At 45.4% G+C, this 14916-nt stretch overlaps 2 protein-coding genes across 2 annotated transcripts in view; one reads left to right on the forward strand and one right to left on the reverse strand.

Moving 5' to 3' along the window:
- Window positions 1-9444, reverse strand: part of LOC133267990 (voltage-dependent T-type calcium channel subunit alpha-1H-like) — a 51802-nt gene extending 42358 nt beyond the window's left edge. Inside the window, exon 1 of the transcript XR_009742932.1 lies at window positions 5672-9444. The gene's annotated coding sequence lies outside the window, so the exon portion shown is untranslated. The remainder of the gene's footprint in view (window positions 1-5671) is intronic.
- Window positions 9445-9987: 543 nt separating this feature from the next.
- RPS19BP1 (ribosomal protein S19 binding protein 1) lies at window positions 9988-12329 on the forward strand. The gene is made up of 4 exons (XM_061450781.1): window positions 9988-10072; window positions 10155-10298; window positions 10586-10683; window positions 11666-12329. The coding sequence occupies exons 1-4, from the start codon at window positions 10024-10026 to the stop codon at window positions 11798-11800; spliced, it is 426 nt and encodes a 141-aa protein (XP_061306765.1). The 5' UTR covers window positions 9988-10023; the 3' UTR covers window positions 11801-12329.
- Window positions 12330-14916: the final 2587 nt, after the last annotated feature.

Genomic DNA, 14916 nt, shown 5'->3' on the forward strand with positions numbered 1-14916 from the left:
GAAAGGGGAAGGCACAGGATCCACCTTATTCCACCTGCCTGTGATGTGGAAACAAAGCCACATGTCCTGCTGAGCAGCACTGAGGGCATCACTGACACTGATCTGCTATCTGCCAACGCATCAAGTAAATGACACAGAAGTTGCTCCCGAAGGCCTCTGTGGCCTGGATCTTCATTTACATTCCTGCAGAGAGCTTTCCAAGGGGTCCCTTTCAAGTGCTGCAGCTCCCTATAAGCACTAAGTGGCCATGCGCAGTCCATTAGATCTACACAGTTAGGCCCCAGAGGGCTCAGGCAATCTTCTGCTCCACCTCCACGATCACACCCAGCCGTCAGCTCAGAGGTCGGCAGAAACCCAGTTGTGAAAAGCCCCATACCCCACCCGTAGAGCCACCTGGTCACAGGACAGCTTTGTGTCCCACAGGCACCAGGGCAGACCATTCAGAGCTACTGCTTGTGAAGTGAAGATCCTGATGGGTCTTCCAGGAAAGTCTTCTAGTCCTACTCCTCTGGGCACAGAAAAGAGTATGCCTCCCCCTTGCCACCCCAGCTGGCAACACCATTTAATCTCTCTGTCCTCCTTCATTTGCCAGAATCAAATATTAATTGGGCTGTGCTGTGATGGAGTGAATGCTAATGCACCCTGGCACACAATCAGCCTCCAGTACAGCTTGCAGCTGGAAGAGCACAGCAAGGCAAGCCCAGCATTCTCTCTGGGGCTCCCCACTACTTTGGCCAGCCCCAAAGGCTGCACATCCTGGGGGTTCACATTCAATCTGTTTCACAACCTCTTCAGCACTAATGCACATGCATGTGTAAATGCACATACCTAGGTTGCACACAAATACACAGAGCTGTCCTAATCCCGTGCAGTGATTCAGCTGTACCAAACCAGCACAGATCCATGCTGAGGAGCTCACACACTGTACAGCCCACGGCACCATTTCTATCCATGTTAAGTACACCCAGATAGAAACTCATATGGATGCTAACACCTATATGGAGTGTGCTCTTACATCAATGTAAATCAGGGTGCACCCAATAAGACAGGAGGCTGTTATACCTATGCACGACCAAACCAAAACACTTTCCCAGTATGGACGGCTTTCCACATAACCCTTATTCCCTTGTTTCTGGCTTGCAGTTGGTTATCTTAAAAATAAAACCACATAACTCTCCTAAAGATCGTCTATACCACAGATGTTGGTGATTCATGGGGCATTAATTAGTTCCTCTCCCTTAGAATACAGCTTGCAGGTTCTGCACCGTAGGGACCCCTCAGAGTATGGAGACAGGATAGCAGGGTCCAGTTCACAATATGAAGCTGTAGGAACAAACACTGGAGTAAGGGAGGAAGAGAAGAAAGAAGAGCTGGTCTTACAATTTAGAGGGACTCAAGTACTAGGAGTCAAGACCAAGAGATAAAAGGTCAGGTTGAACTGTCATCCTTCCAGAAACTGCTGACCCTGGTTGGAGAAGCAAGGGCTAGAAGGAGAAAGAGAAGACAAGGAGAGGGGGAAACAGGCAACACAAGTCAAAAGACAGCTATCAAAATAGAGGGGTGAAGAAAGGAAAGAAAAAGTGAAAGAAGGAAAGCCCCAAAAAAATTAAGGAAGTTAAAGAAATTATAAAAGCATTTGCCACTATGTTCAGCAACGTGCTTGCCAACTGTGGGACAGGAGGTCTTGCTCACTGCATAGAGAGGTCTCATGTGAGCCAGACTCCCCATGGGTGCTTGAGTCTGCCAGCTCCCACTCTGCCCCACATCTTCAGTACCAGGGACCACATGGCCAGCTTGTCACTTGGCTTCTTTGGTGAAAGGCCAGCCTCTGCCAGGCCTCCCTACACCACCCACCACAGCTCTCACCTCGACTTTGGGGGCCACCATGGTGCCTCTCTCTACCAAAAGTCCTCTCCACCACAGCCCTGCCAGCAAGGCAGTAACAGGGCCACTCACCGGATGGAGGTGTGCTGCAGCTAGGGCTACAGATGGGTGATGGCAGATGGGGACAGTGAACAGTGAGCCAGGAGTAAGCATTAGCAAGGGGCTTGCTGCCAAACCGGTATCACGATCAGCAGGAGGTAAGCACTACTTAGACAAAAGTCACGGTGACTCATTCATACTAAGGCCTTGATGACTACCAGATACTGGCTTGGGTGTTCAAAGGTTGTGGTATGAAATTGCACCCCAAAACCCTTCTGCACCTTGCTGGTTCTGTGCCCAAAACTTGCCCAGGCTCAAGTTGCCTACAGCAACTCAACAGATGTCCTGCTAACCTCTTCCACACCCTCCTTCCTGCTCCTGCTCAGCACTCATCTCAGCATCCATCCCTCCTGGCTGCTCTGCTTATGGCAGGCAAAACCCAGCCTCACAGTGACATCTAGTGAGGAGAGCCCTTGTGGCACCACACATTCTCGCTAGAAATGGCAGCCTGGGCTGCTCTCACGCTGACATTTCTTCCCTGGACTTCAGAAGACAGAGGCATAGCAGGAGATGTGGCCCTGGAGGACAAAGCAGCCTGGCCCCGGGGGACTCGTGGTAAGTATATAGGTGACTGGTATCCAGCACCTCCAGGGCTGCCCCTGCACCCAAGAGACTAGGGGTCCCCAAGCACATGCCAGTGGATTTTCAGTGTTTTCTAGAAGAGTGTTTTCTGTACTGTGCTGAAGAGAGCTGGATGGGAAAGGAAAGAAAGGAAGAGAGAGGCAGATGTATAATTTAGATGGACTCAGCTGCTGGGAGTCAAGAATAAACAGTAAAATGTCAGGTTGAACTGTCACCCTCCCACAGCCCCAGAAATTGCTGATCCTGGTTGGAGAAGCAAGGGCTACAAAGAGAGGCAGCAGTCAAGGAAGCAGGGAATAAGACAAGGAAAGACAAAATACAGCTATTAGAGAAAGCAAAAGAAGGAAAAGAAAACAAGCAAGGGGAAAAAATTACAAAAGCAGAGTTCAACGAGAGAGGTCTGGCACCATGCTGGCAAATGCAGCATGCCAGCCGCAGGACAGAACATATCCTTGGTGTAGGAAGCCTCACAGACTATTCTGTGTGGTTCTCAGCAATTCTGAAAAGAAAGAAAATCCCACAAATTATGAATCCACAAAGTGTGCATTGTGGCAATAACCATCCAGCCCCCTGGCACTTGCAGCTAAATCCACAGTGCTGCCTTGCTCTCAAGTCCCACATCAGAAACAAGCTGATCTGACCCACTCCTTTCCAATGCATGCTGGTGGCCCATTCATCCCCTGCCCTGCAACACCTTCATGATCCTATCCCTTCTCTGCCTCCCCCTGTTTGCCCTACTGTCTCCAAATGGCTCCCTCCCAAACCTGAAGGGACTGGGGAACAGGAGGGGACATGACACACCTTTAGCTATGGGAACATGAGAGCAGTGCCTGCATGAGAAGAAGCAGGCAGGAGCTGCAGCAGCAGGCAATGCTTCCCCCAGCTCCACCAGCTCTGCTCTGCATCAAGCAGCAGAGACATCCCCTAACAAGGCCTGCCTAAGGCAGCAAAAGCCTGTGACAGCCCCAGCCAATTTCCTGTCTGTTTCCAAACCATTAACGGTTGGTGACAAGCATAACTAGCTAAACTTTGTTGCATTCTGAGCCAGCTCTGGGGCTTGTAAACATTTTCAGACCCTGGAGCAGATAGGCTGGGAACAAAACACAGAGCCTCCACCTCTTTGTCACTGCTTTGAAAGCAGCCGTGTTCAACAACCATTGACATTCGCCAATATCACATCTGCAGAGCATGAGGATACTTAAGCTCTCAGCTCTAACACAGCCTCTTCTTTGTGTATTTCCAAGCTCTTTACATGAGAATAATTATTTCCATTTAAACAGGAAAAAGAACGTCCTCCCTGGAAAAAAATGAGACTTTATTTCACCAAAGACCACAATATTTCTAGAACTGAGAACGATCACTGCCTTTTTACAAGTCCCTCTAGTTAAAGAATGTTATACTCTGCACCTTGTCTCAAAATCCCTCTTTGAATTTCTGTCCATTTTCTGTGCAGTCAGCAGGGGAATATTTTTAGGGGTGAATTTCTCAGATTCTGCCATAGAATATCTATAGTTCTGAGTAAAACACAAAAGAAAGCTACAAAGAGCAAATCAACGCAACAGAGGAATAAAGAATAAGTTGAAAGCCAGTGGTGAAACAAAAGAAGAAAGTCAAATGTTAAGGCAGGTAGGCCAATCTTCAGCTGAAAAGGAGGAAAGACCAATTCTAGAACCACAAAAGGAGAAAGACAGGTTGAAACCCAGGTGCAGGGGGAAGTAACATCAACAGGTTAACAGTCCAGCTGCATGAAGCTGATTGGAAAGGAAAACAAAGCTCATGGTAAGCTTGGACGCTCAGATCCTGATAACTGAGGTCTTAAAGCTCATCAAGTCCATCACTAACTCAGCTTCCAAAGTAATAAGGAAAGATGCCCTGGAAGATTCTTCAAAGGCTTCCGTTAAACTGCTCGTAACTCCTGGAAGCTGTGCTGATTCAGCAGTGACAGTAAAACAAAACCACAAAAATTAACAAGGCAGATCCCCAAAAAGCAAGATATGGGCCCAAAGCTCTTAAGTTTTTCAATAACTCCATGTGTACATATGGCAGTAGGTGTTGTCCATGCTTTACTCACCTTCCTACAATGCATTTCATTCAGCCTGACAATCTATAAAGCACACTTGCACTCACTCCAATCCCTACATCAGTCTTGCCTTTGCCTCCTTCCTGTGTCCACCAACTCTTAACACCTGTTCTCCAGCACTTAGTGGTTCCTGGTCCACAGCTCCCCTACATTTTGTTCACTCAAGCTATCCCTGCTCCACCTAAGGATCTTTTTCCTCTTTTTTTCAGGTTTTGGGGAAAAGGAAAAACAACTATAATAGGATAGGTTTTGGCCTTCTAGACAGGAGGAAACAGTGGCAGTAAGGTCTGCCACCTTCTCCCAGAGCCAGTACTGCAGGAATGAAGTAGGTGGGGAGGGGCAGAGGAAGACCCAGAAACCATGTCCATAGCCCGCAGAAGGGACAGGAGGAAAATAGTCACTCTGAGCCCTGGAATCCTACTACTTCCTCCCTGTCCTAACATTTAGGATAGTCGTGGGAAATAAAGAAATTGTTCCCAAGCAGCTGCAGACCTGTTTGCCTGATCCACTCTAGGAGGCATGCAAGAACAGCAGATGCCCTTCTGAAGAGATTATTTTCCCTTCAGACAAAGATGGAAAGTATGAAGGCACTGGAAGTTCAGGCATTTTTGTGAGTCTGGATGCAAACTCACATTACTTCTGACCACAAAAACCTTGTGACATCAACTCTGTACTATACGCAAAGTATTACTAGCAAAGTGCTTTCTTCTGGTATTCTATGCCCTGAAGAAGGACTTGTTTGGGTTTTTTCCACATATAATATTTATGCTCTTAAAAATATTACCTCCTTCTACAAAGTAGGCTCTTCAGCAAAGCTTGCTCTCTTCCCATTGGAGCCACCTTTGTTCTCCAGCAGGTGGAGAACAAAGATGTGTTTTGGCCTAAGCCTCCACACCCTGCAAGTTGCTTAATCTTTGTACCTCCTTATCTCATCTGTATAGGAAGATGATAACTCGTCTGGTTCAGGGGCAAAGTTCATTTCTTACTATAGAACCTACTATAGTGGGAAGCTGATTTAATCTTCACCTGTGTCAACATTATCTGCAGAAGCTGTGCAAGGCAGAGCCAGCTTTTCGGTGACCTCGTACAGGTAAGGTATCTGCACTGGATTGAAAAAAAGATCAGAATAAAAGACTTTCTGTCAGTATAAAGTAACTAGACACTCACCCCTGCAAGTGTATGAATCAAAGCATTGTCCAGCCTTTGTTCAAATTCAGTAGGCCAGAAAACCAAATTGTTTTCAAAGGTATGTCACGCAGTTAAAGGACAAAGGTTCCTATGTACTTGTGGTACAGGACAGACAGTGATCCATGGTTCTTTGTTGGAACACTGACCACAGCGCAACTTGCTTCAAGTTGGCAAACACAGCTAAATATTCATGACAGCAACTTAGAATACAGCCGTTCAAGAGAAAACACTGAATATGGGATATGGTGAAACTAGACAAACTAGCTGTCTAAAGCAAAGCACATTCCATAATCCACATGTGAAGGAACATGCAGAGGTGAAAATCCGTTTGTTATAAAACAGTCTGGTTCATTTTGGAAGACAAAATACAGATATACATGTCAGCGTAGACAACACCAAGTGTTCGAACATCAGGATTGTATTTCCCAAAATCATGACTTGTTTTTTAAAAAAGCCCTAAGCTAAATAAATGCTTGTGATTGTTGTATTTTACTTCTAATGCTGCCCTCAGCTTCTGTTTTCTAACATTCTTCACAATATTCCTTCAGACGGAGACTCCCACGTAACCCCCTGAATCCAGAAGCTGTAACATAAATTAAGAGCAAACAGCTATTACGAACTGCCAGAGACAGCAAATGAATATCAGTAATGTCTCTGTTAACATGTAGTATAGAATTATGCAGTGGAACAAGCCAAATGTCCAATAATCTCAGAAATCTTCCAAAGCCTAGAATAATAATGAGAAGAATAGTCACTCCAAGATGAACCAGCTATCAACATATTCAAACAGTGAAAAATCCCATTTTTCAATGCCATAAGAAAGCAAGCAGAAAGTCAATTGATAATGTTCATATATGGAAGTTACTTAGAACTTAAAACTGATCTGTATGCTGTGTTATTTGTAACTGAAAAGCCAGCTAGCTCAGGGGTACCCACTGAGGCATGAGATTTAAAGAAAGCTATAAAACATGCACATTCGCAGCAAAAAGCTTTCAAAGATAGCTTCACTCTCAGAAAGACACTCTCAATCTGAAATGCAGCACCTGTGGGGTTTGCCATCCAAAGTTAGATTATTCAGGCTCTAAGACAGCAATTTATTTAGATGTTATACATTTAAATGAACACTATTTGACATCCCTTCTGTCCCCAAAGTGCTTCAAGGAGTTAACTGCACTGATTTTTGAGAGATTACAAAATGATGAAGATTCCTTGGATGAAAATTTAATTCGAGCAGAGGCCTTAAAAACAATACAATGTAATACTGATTTATTTTTTTTAATGACATAGACACGAAGTCTCCCAACATCAAATTTTTAATAGTACATACTAGTCTGGAAAAGCTATTTGTAGGGTCTGCTCAATCGCTTTCAACTGTAATTCAGGTAAAAGAAAGTGACAATTACATGTATATATCATGATGAAGTAAGAATCATATCATCACTGTGAGAATAATAAAGCCATGGAAGATCCTGCAAAGAGAAATACAGTATTTTATATGCTCTGCTCAGCATAAAGCAGATTTATCAAAGATATCAGAGACAGGCAGTTGAGATCAGGAGAGAATATTTTACAGTTTATGACATGCAGAAGATATAATGTGATCCAAATGCCTAAACTGTACATACAATTATATTGTAACATTATTACATTGTAAAAATATTGTATGTAACATGCAATCTGTACATACAGATTTAAGGTAACATACAATACACAGGTAAAATCCAGTATATATTAAGAGATGATGGTACATTTCTAATGCAAGTCAATAAACTGATTGTGTTTAGCAATGCAGGAAGAAGATGTAAGCACAATTCTCTATTAAAGCCAAAGAGCGAGGAAAGACTCTGCACCCCTGTCTGTAGGAGTGTGACAGGTATTAGTTGTACCAAAGTCACCCGCACAGAGACATGACAGATGCTGTCATCACCGTGTCTGGCAAGACCAAACACAGCTGAAGCCAGAACACAGCCAGGAGAAACGTTAATGATCATGCCCTGAGAAATACTGACAAATCCTGTTAAAAGGAGCTGAAAAAATATAATGTGTTAACAATAGGAAACAAATAAAAAATCCATGGCCCATGTTGGACTGTGATCTTTGGCAACAGATCCAAACCTGGGAATGTGACTCAGCATGAAATGCCCATCCATTTAACTTTTTGGTGCACTAAGTAACTCCAAGAACCTGAGCAGACTCTGAGGCAGGAGACTGTGACTGCAGTTAAAGCAAGTGCCTTGCCTTCCCTGCTCAGCAAAGTGACCCCTGTGTGCTCATTAAATTTTATTCTGCAGATAACTGCTAGCTAAAATAATAGCAAGTCTGCACTCAACCTTGCTGTGTAAAGGAGGCATTGCCTGGATTACAGTTTCTTGCTACTGAAGGTATTTAATAAGAAGGGAGTCAGAGTTTCTGAGACACTTGCATAATTGAGGGCTTTATTAACCGGTGCAACGGAAACAGAATTAGGATAGCATTGGTAATGGTTTGCTTTTGAGGTAGAAAAGGACATGTATTTTCCATCTACGGGATAATAAATCAATGCAGCTTCCACCACATTTATTTGTTAAACATGTTTTGCAGTGTTAGTAACAAAGATGGGTTTGCACCAAGTGCCTTCATAATGTATTTATGAGGTTACACCATTCTAATACTAGGCATGTGTAACAATGTATTAGGTGATACTAATAAATTATGCAAATTCGCCATCAGAAGAAGCTATCTTGTATATACTATGTAATATGTAACCATGAATAGCTTACAAAGAGCCTGTAAAAAGTGTTTTAGGGGCTAAAAGTGAGTGTTTGACTGATGAGACATTTCTGGAAATGCTTTCCCCATGGTAAATTCACTGGCAGCTATCATTTATCTCACTCTGACCACAATAAAGATTATCTGAGTACACAAGTAGTAACAAATTTTCTGCTGACTGGAATGCTCTCCAGTGCTCTTTCCAATTTCAGCAATAGGCTATTAACTCACTGCATGTTCAGCTTCTCCTTTGCAGAGCTACAGCAACCTCCTCGTGACTTTGTGACCTTTCACACAACCCCAGCAACAAACCTGGCAGGGAACTAGGAGCTGAGCAAGCTCTACCCTCCAGTAGCTACTAAGAGAAAACGAGAAAATGGGTAAGTGCCCTGTGCTACACACCCAGTGACTGTCCCCTCAGATCAATTTTAAAAAAAAAGTTCAGATTACTGTAAAAAGAAAATTAAAGAGTGACATGCTGAACAAGCAGTAAAGGGTTAATGCTCCCCCGCCCTGAAGCTGGGGATAAGCACCCAGTAAGTCCTGCCCAAAAGAATGTATTAGCACCATCACACCAAGAGCTTCTGACACTGGATGCTGGGACAGGGAGGGATTCAGAAGAGAATGAACAGCAAAAGGACACGCACTGAGGTGACATCTGTGGAGGCTGGAGAACAATTTTCAGAGAATGAATGCCTTTTAATGAACCGAGGTTTAACTGTTATTATATATTATAACTTGCCTGTTAGGAGATTATTACTATGAGAAACAGTAAGAGCCCCTTGTACCACCTTCTCCTGCAGGATGTGCCTGAGGGAGAATGAACCTCTCTCCTTCAGTATTAGCTTATTATTGCCTGCACTGGCTGTAACTGAGTAAGCTTTATTCAGATGATAGCTAAATTTAGCAGATACTAGCATCAAGTCTCTAGGGCAAAAATGAGGAAAGAGAGCTTTAAATAAACAAAGTAATACTGAATAATAGATGCAATTTATGGCAGAGGGAACTTCTATGCCTGAGAGGAGCCTAGCTCGGAGGCTTTTCTTGCGGCCTCACCAAGACAAAACACGACACCACTGCTTTCCTCCTGGCCTGTTGTTACTGTTCTTATACCTGTGACGGCAAGGACCCCTTAGAGGCGTGGCACTGTTGCAGTGGCCCCAACAGAGGGGACCTGCGGAACACACAGTGCAGAGGAACGGTAACAAAGGACCACCAGCAAGAACCTGCCGCAACCGCTGTACGCGACGCGAGCTGAGGACGTGCCTGAGGTGAGGTGAGGTGAGGTGATGTCCGTACAACATGGCGCCACAAACCTCCCCTCCCAAGGCCTGCCGGAGCTCCCCCCCGCGCATGTGCGCCCGTCCGGGCACGGTGCCGGAAGCGTGCCGCCGGGGAGACGGAAGTGGCGGAGGTGACGAGCCGGAAGCTGACCGCCGGTCATGTCGGCCTCCCTGTTGCGGCGGGGCCTGGAGCTGCTGGAGGTGCCGGGTGAGGTGGTGAGGAGCGGGGGTGTGGGGAGGGTGATTCTCGGTGTACGGCTGGGGTAACTCCATCCCCCTGCCCGCTTCAGGCCGGGGAAAGGCGCCGCCGCCGGGGCTCCAGCGCGGGAGGAATGGCCTCAAGGCGGCGGGTGCTGCCGGGCGGAGGAAGAGGGCGCCGGAGCCCGGCAGGAACGGGGCTACAGTCAAGGGCAGAGTCGTGAAGTCGGCAATAGGTGAGTCCCGGCTCGGCTCTGGGAGGAGGGAGAAGCGGCTTTGCCGCTCTCCACCGCCCTCGCACCGCGCCCTCTTACGGTGTCCCGCAGCCAGCCTCAGCCGTTTGTACCCATCCCATCCTCCTGGTGTTCCTTACTTCATCACAGCCATATCTATGGATGCACACTTGTCCCTGAGCTGTAGTGCTGCTTCTTTCTCCCGGGGCCTTGCTCTCCTCCTGTGTCTGCCCTTGCATGCTGCCTGGATGCACAGCTGATGTGTTGTGTCCCATTCTGCTTTGACCTAGAGGAGTATCATAAGAAGAAGGCTGTCAATCACTTGAGAGAAAATCTGCAGTACATGTTGAAAGGACGACTTGTTGCAAACAGAGCAGTCACGGAAAAAGTAAGATGGTCACTTCTGTTTGGGGGTCTTGCTTCTGTTGAGGAACACAGGTGAATGGGGGTCATTCCCGGATCTTCCAGCTTAGACCCCGTGCAAAGAAGATAAGTTTCGGTCAGCAAGCAGCCTTGAGGAATTTCTGTGTGCAGTGACAAAGTAACATACTAAAACAAAGTGACATGCTTATCATCTCGTTGATACATTGTCCCCTATGATGTTCTCTTATACTAGTTAAAATGTACTGACAGCCGTTGGCTTTTCTTAATTACCAAAGATATGTCATAGCTTCAGCTGTCAAAGAAGCCCTAGTTCAGGCCTTCTTGCTGTTGATCAAACTGTCCTCTGTAGCTGGAGGCTGTTTTGCAAGGAACCAGATGTGCTGCTGGCTCATGTAATGGGAATTTCTTAGCATCTTGAACGATGTTTCTCATAACCTGAGAATTTAACCTGTGTTCTTCCACAAAAGGAAGTCCCATGACAGGATTTGAAAAGGAGAATAGCTGACACTACTAGAATCTTGCGCTATTTTTATGAGATGCAGGCTGTTAACTTATATAAACCAAGTGGTTTAAGCCAGTGTTTCTCAGGCTGGAAATTGTGAAAGGAGGTGACAGTGTATTAGAAAATGTAGAGGGAATTCCATCAACTGAGGTTTATCCTGGAGAGACAGGATAAAAGAAAGTCATAGTTTCAGAAAGGTCTGAATTTAAATAAGTGTTTCTATCTCTGTGATGATTACCAAAGAGCAGTTTTCATATTTGACTCCAATTACTAAATTGGTATTTGCTGTTGTCCCAGTGACCTGCTTTAGTTGACATTGGTGATTGCCTCTCACTTTGGAGGCATTCTGGGATATAGCAGGGGATTAGTGGAACAGCCAGGATGCAGCAGTGAGCTTGAAAATCACCATTTTTGTGGTTTGGTCTGGATAACAATGACTGGGATTTTTCCTTTTTTTTTTTTCTTTTTTTTTTATCATCTGAAGGTTCTTGCTCAGAACAGAGGCAGGAAGGCCAAAGATCAGCCTCCAAAGAAGGCAGCAAAGAAGAAGCCTGAGGGCACTGTCTTTACTGAGGAAGACTTCCGTAAATTTGAGAGGGAATACTTTGGGATACCATAAACAACATGACAGGGATTCTCACAGCTCCAGTCTTTCTGTAGCTGAGTGCTTGGCACGCTGGACTGGCCATTTCCTCTGTGTGTTTGAGATGAGACATCAGAGATGTGCCTCTGTCAGCAAGTGCTTTAATGTTAGGCTTGCAGAGCAGCTCTGCATCTGTGCAGAACTTGACACTGGCCAGCTAGAGCTATGGAGGTTCTCTTGGCTCCGAGATACGTTGTCTTTATAATTATCTCCCTCCAGCCACCATGCCTTGCATTCTTAATACAGAAGGGTAGACCAAGCCAAATATAAGTCTTGTTGCCTTCTTCAGGATGTAAGGCTTCTGCTACTTGTGTTATTAGCAAGGACCATTTAAAGTATTGCATCTGAATAGAGAAGTGTTTTGGACCCACAGTAGGTACCCACAAAGGGAAGGATGTTAAACCTGAGTAGCCTTGCAGCTTCTGTTCTTATTACAGCCTCTGTCAGGTTTTTCAGTCATTGTAAAATGTTTTTATATGTTGTTTGATTAAATAATTGTTGTAGACACCACCTCTCTTTGCCTTTTTAATAGTGATTATTATGACAGGCTACATTTGATGAAGACGGATCTGTTCTGATCCAGGCATCCCTCTCTTCAGGATGATTCAGTTGTGTAAATGGCCTGATTCATGTTGACACATGTATTTAATCTTCTTTCTGACACACTCAGGCCTTCAAAAAGTGTAGGTTGGAATGGAGATGACTCCCCTGTTTTGCCTACTCCCAGTCTCCAAGGAAGAGCTCTCACATGGAGAAAGTTGTCCTTTGCATGCTTATCCCTGAGCCTCCCATTGAGGTTCAGCCACGCTAGGAGGGCACCGCTCCTGGGCGCTGCCAGCCCCTGTATCCAGAAGGGGTTTTAACCCAACGTCAGTCTCGGCACCAAGTTAAAATCTGAGCCAGAGTTGTGGTGCTGGGTTGAAGGGAAGGTCTTTTCCTATCAGACTACTGCTAAATTGCCGGCTGCAACAAAGAGAAGGCCCGGCAGGTGGGGATGTTGTTCCAAACACTTCCACACTAAACCACTAAATGTGCTGCTTCGGGGAGCCACTGCCCTTTGCTGCCCCTTACCTGGAAAGATGGGAAGTCTGTAAAAAAGGTAAGAAGGACTAATGCCAAATTCTGATTAGACTCTGATTACAAGAGGCTTGGTTGACCTGAGCAGCAGGTGCTTGGATGTTAGCACTGTCAGGAATTTGGTATCCGTTCCCTGCCTTCTGATTATAATTCCTGATGCTGTCTGAAGTCTGTGTCACCTGTGTTGCATTCTTCCTCTCTTGTCTGCATGGGAGGGAAGGTCACCCAGATGTATGAGGCCCAGACAGGGAAAGTAGTGAACATCCTGAAGTGCATGTACTGGAAATTGTGTAATAGTGAATGGGAGGAGATTTCTTGTAATGGGATCAAGTTCAACTATCTGCAGCCAAAAATGGTAAAAATAGAACAGTTCAAAGACCAAGTCCCTTCTTTTTCAGTTTGATCTTGCTTCCAAATTTAAAAAAAAAAACATGGAAAAAAAAAAGAGAATGACCTTTTGCTTCTTGAAAGAATGGAAACAGTGTTTGAAAAAGTAGTTGAGCAAAATCTGTATACAGCACGTGTCTCCTTAAAACTTCTGTACACGCTGCAGTGTATGTGAGCTGGTCTAACACAGCTCTGTGTGGAGGTGTCACAGAGACAATTAACAATGTGAAAAAGCTGGATGTGCCACAATTTCAGGTTTGAAAGGTAGATTTCTGGGATGTTGTTTTGTTTCAAGCCCTCATCTTCAGCATTTGGCAGCTCCTTTAACCTTGCAGACATCCTTCATGTTAACCCCCCTTCCTCTACCAGTTCCTCCTACACAGGCTTGTTTCTGTGGTTGTTCAGCTCCTGGGCCCTTCTGCAGGCTAAGGAAAGCAAAACCATCAGAGAGAAGCACTAAGGTAATGTGGTTCACTCTCTTTGTGCAAAACCCAGCTTGTTTGCTTGCAAATGTAAGCAAACAGTAAAGTTGTTCTTTTGGTTAATGAGGAACTTTAAAGCATGGCCCATGGCAGTTTTCCCCAAGGATAATAACACCCAGATCTGTGGAGTTTTAAAATTGGATGGTGGCTCCCATTACTGGCTGGAAAGACTATTAGAGCCAACACAAATAATCACCATACTTCTTGTGGCTGTATGCCATGAGATGTTGTATTGTTGAAGAGGGCAAAGCTACCTGACAGACTTGATTTTGCCATCTGAAATCAAACCTTGGTTGTACAGCCAACAGTATCCTTAAATAAATTAGATTTTATTTTGCAGGAGGCAGGAAATGCAAGCAGAAGTGAGCGGGTGGCTCTAGATAAACCATCTTCCACAAGGGCAAAGATCTAGCATGTTCTGCCTTGATTTTTTCTCTCTCCAGGAGAGTAGGAGATCCTATGAAAGAACAGCAGTGCCGCCTGCACACTGTGGCAGGAGTTGGCCCCTGAGGAGAATGTCTTCTAAGCTAGCGGGAGAATAAGGACCAGTGAGTGGCATGTGCCTTGCGATAAGCTGAAGCTAAGCATCTTCTTATACTCCCAGCTGTCTGTGTTATGGTCTAGTCATGCCTCGATCATGCCAGCTCCTCGGCTGTGCTGGGACCTGAGGAGGTGGCTCTCTTGGAGCAGCCTGTGCCATCTCTCTGTTCCTTGCAGAGACTTTTCCGGCCCTTGTAAAAGAGAAGAGGAAGTTACAGAAGGAGCCGCTGCCATAGCTGCTTTTCCTAGCAGCCCTCAACCCTTGGACCTGGCATTACCCTCCCGTGCGGTTGTGAGCGGTAGCGCAGGGAGACATCCCACTGCTGCGGTGTGAGGGCTGCGTGCTGATTGAGCTCATCAGGCTGCTGGCTCTCTTCCCAGCTCTGCGACACCAGCTGAGCATCCTGCAGCAGAAAATAGAGGTGGCTGAGCTGGGGAAGAAGGAGGAGTGTGCCATCTTACAGTGCATCTTCACCCACACGCAGCAGGGAATCGTAATGGGAGGCAGCAGCAGCAGCAGATTTAATATAAATGCAAATAAAAGCTCTGAAGTGTTATTAATGTGGTAGAACCTTCCCAGGAAGACAGTTTAGAGGAGGCAAAATG

The sequence above is a fragment of the Pezoporus flaviventris genome, unplaced genomic scaffold (genome assembly GCF_033815535.1).
Source record: "Pezoporus flaviventris isolate CSIRO_AGI_PZ_B2104156 unplaced genomic scaffold, CSIRO_AGI_Pfla_v1 ptg000011l, whole genome shotgun sequence".
NCBI classification, from domain to species: Eukaryota; Metazoa; Chordata; class Aves; order Psittaciformes; family Psittacidae; genus Pezoporus; species Pezoporus flaviventris.

Bases quoted from the DNA above. Each gene is read 5' to 3' on its own strand.
- RPS19BP1 (XM_061450781.1), top strand. From the start codon at position 10,024: ATGTCGGCCTCCCTGTTGCGGCGGGGCCTGGAGCTGCTGGAGGTGCCG. The intron at 10,073-10,154 runs GTGAGGTGGTGA...TGCCCGCTTCAG, and splicing joins GGAGCTGCTGGAGGTGCCGG to GCCGGGGAAAGGCGCCGCCG. The intron at 10,684-11,665 runs GTAAGATGGTCA...TATCATCTGAAG, and splicing joins ACAGAGCAGTCACGGAAAAA to GTTCTTGCTCAGAACAGAGG.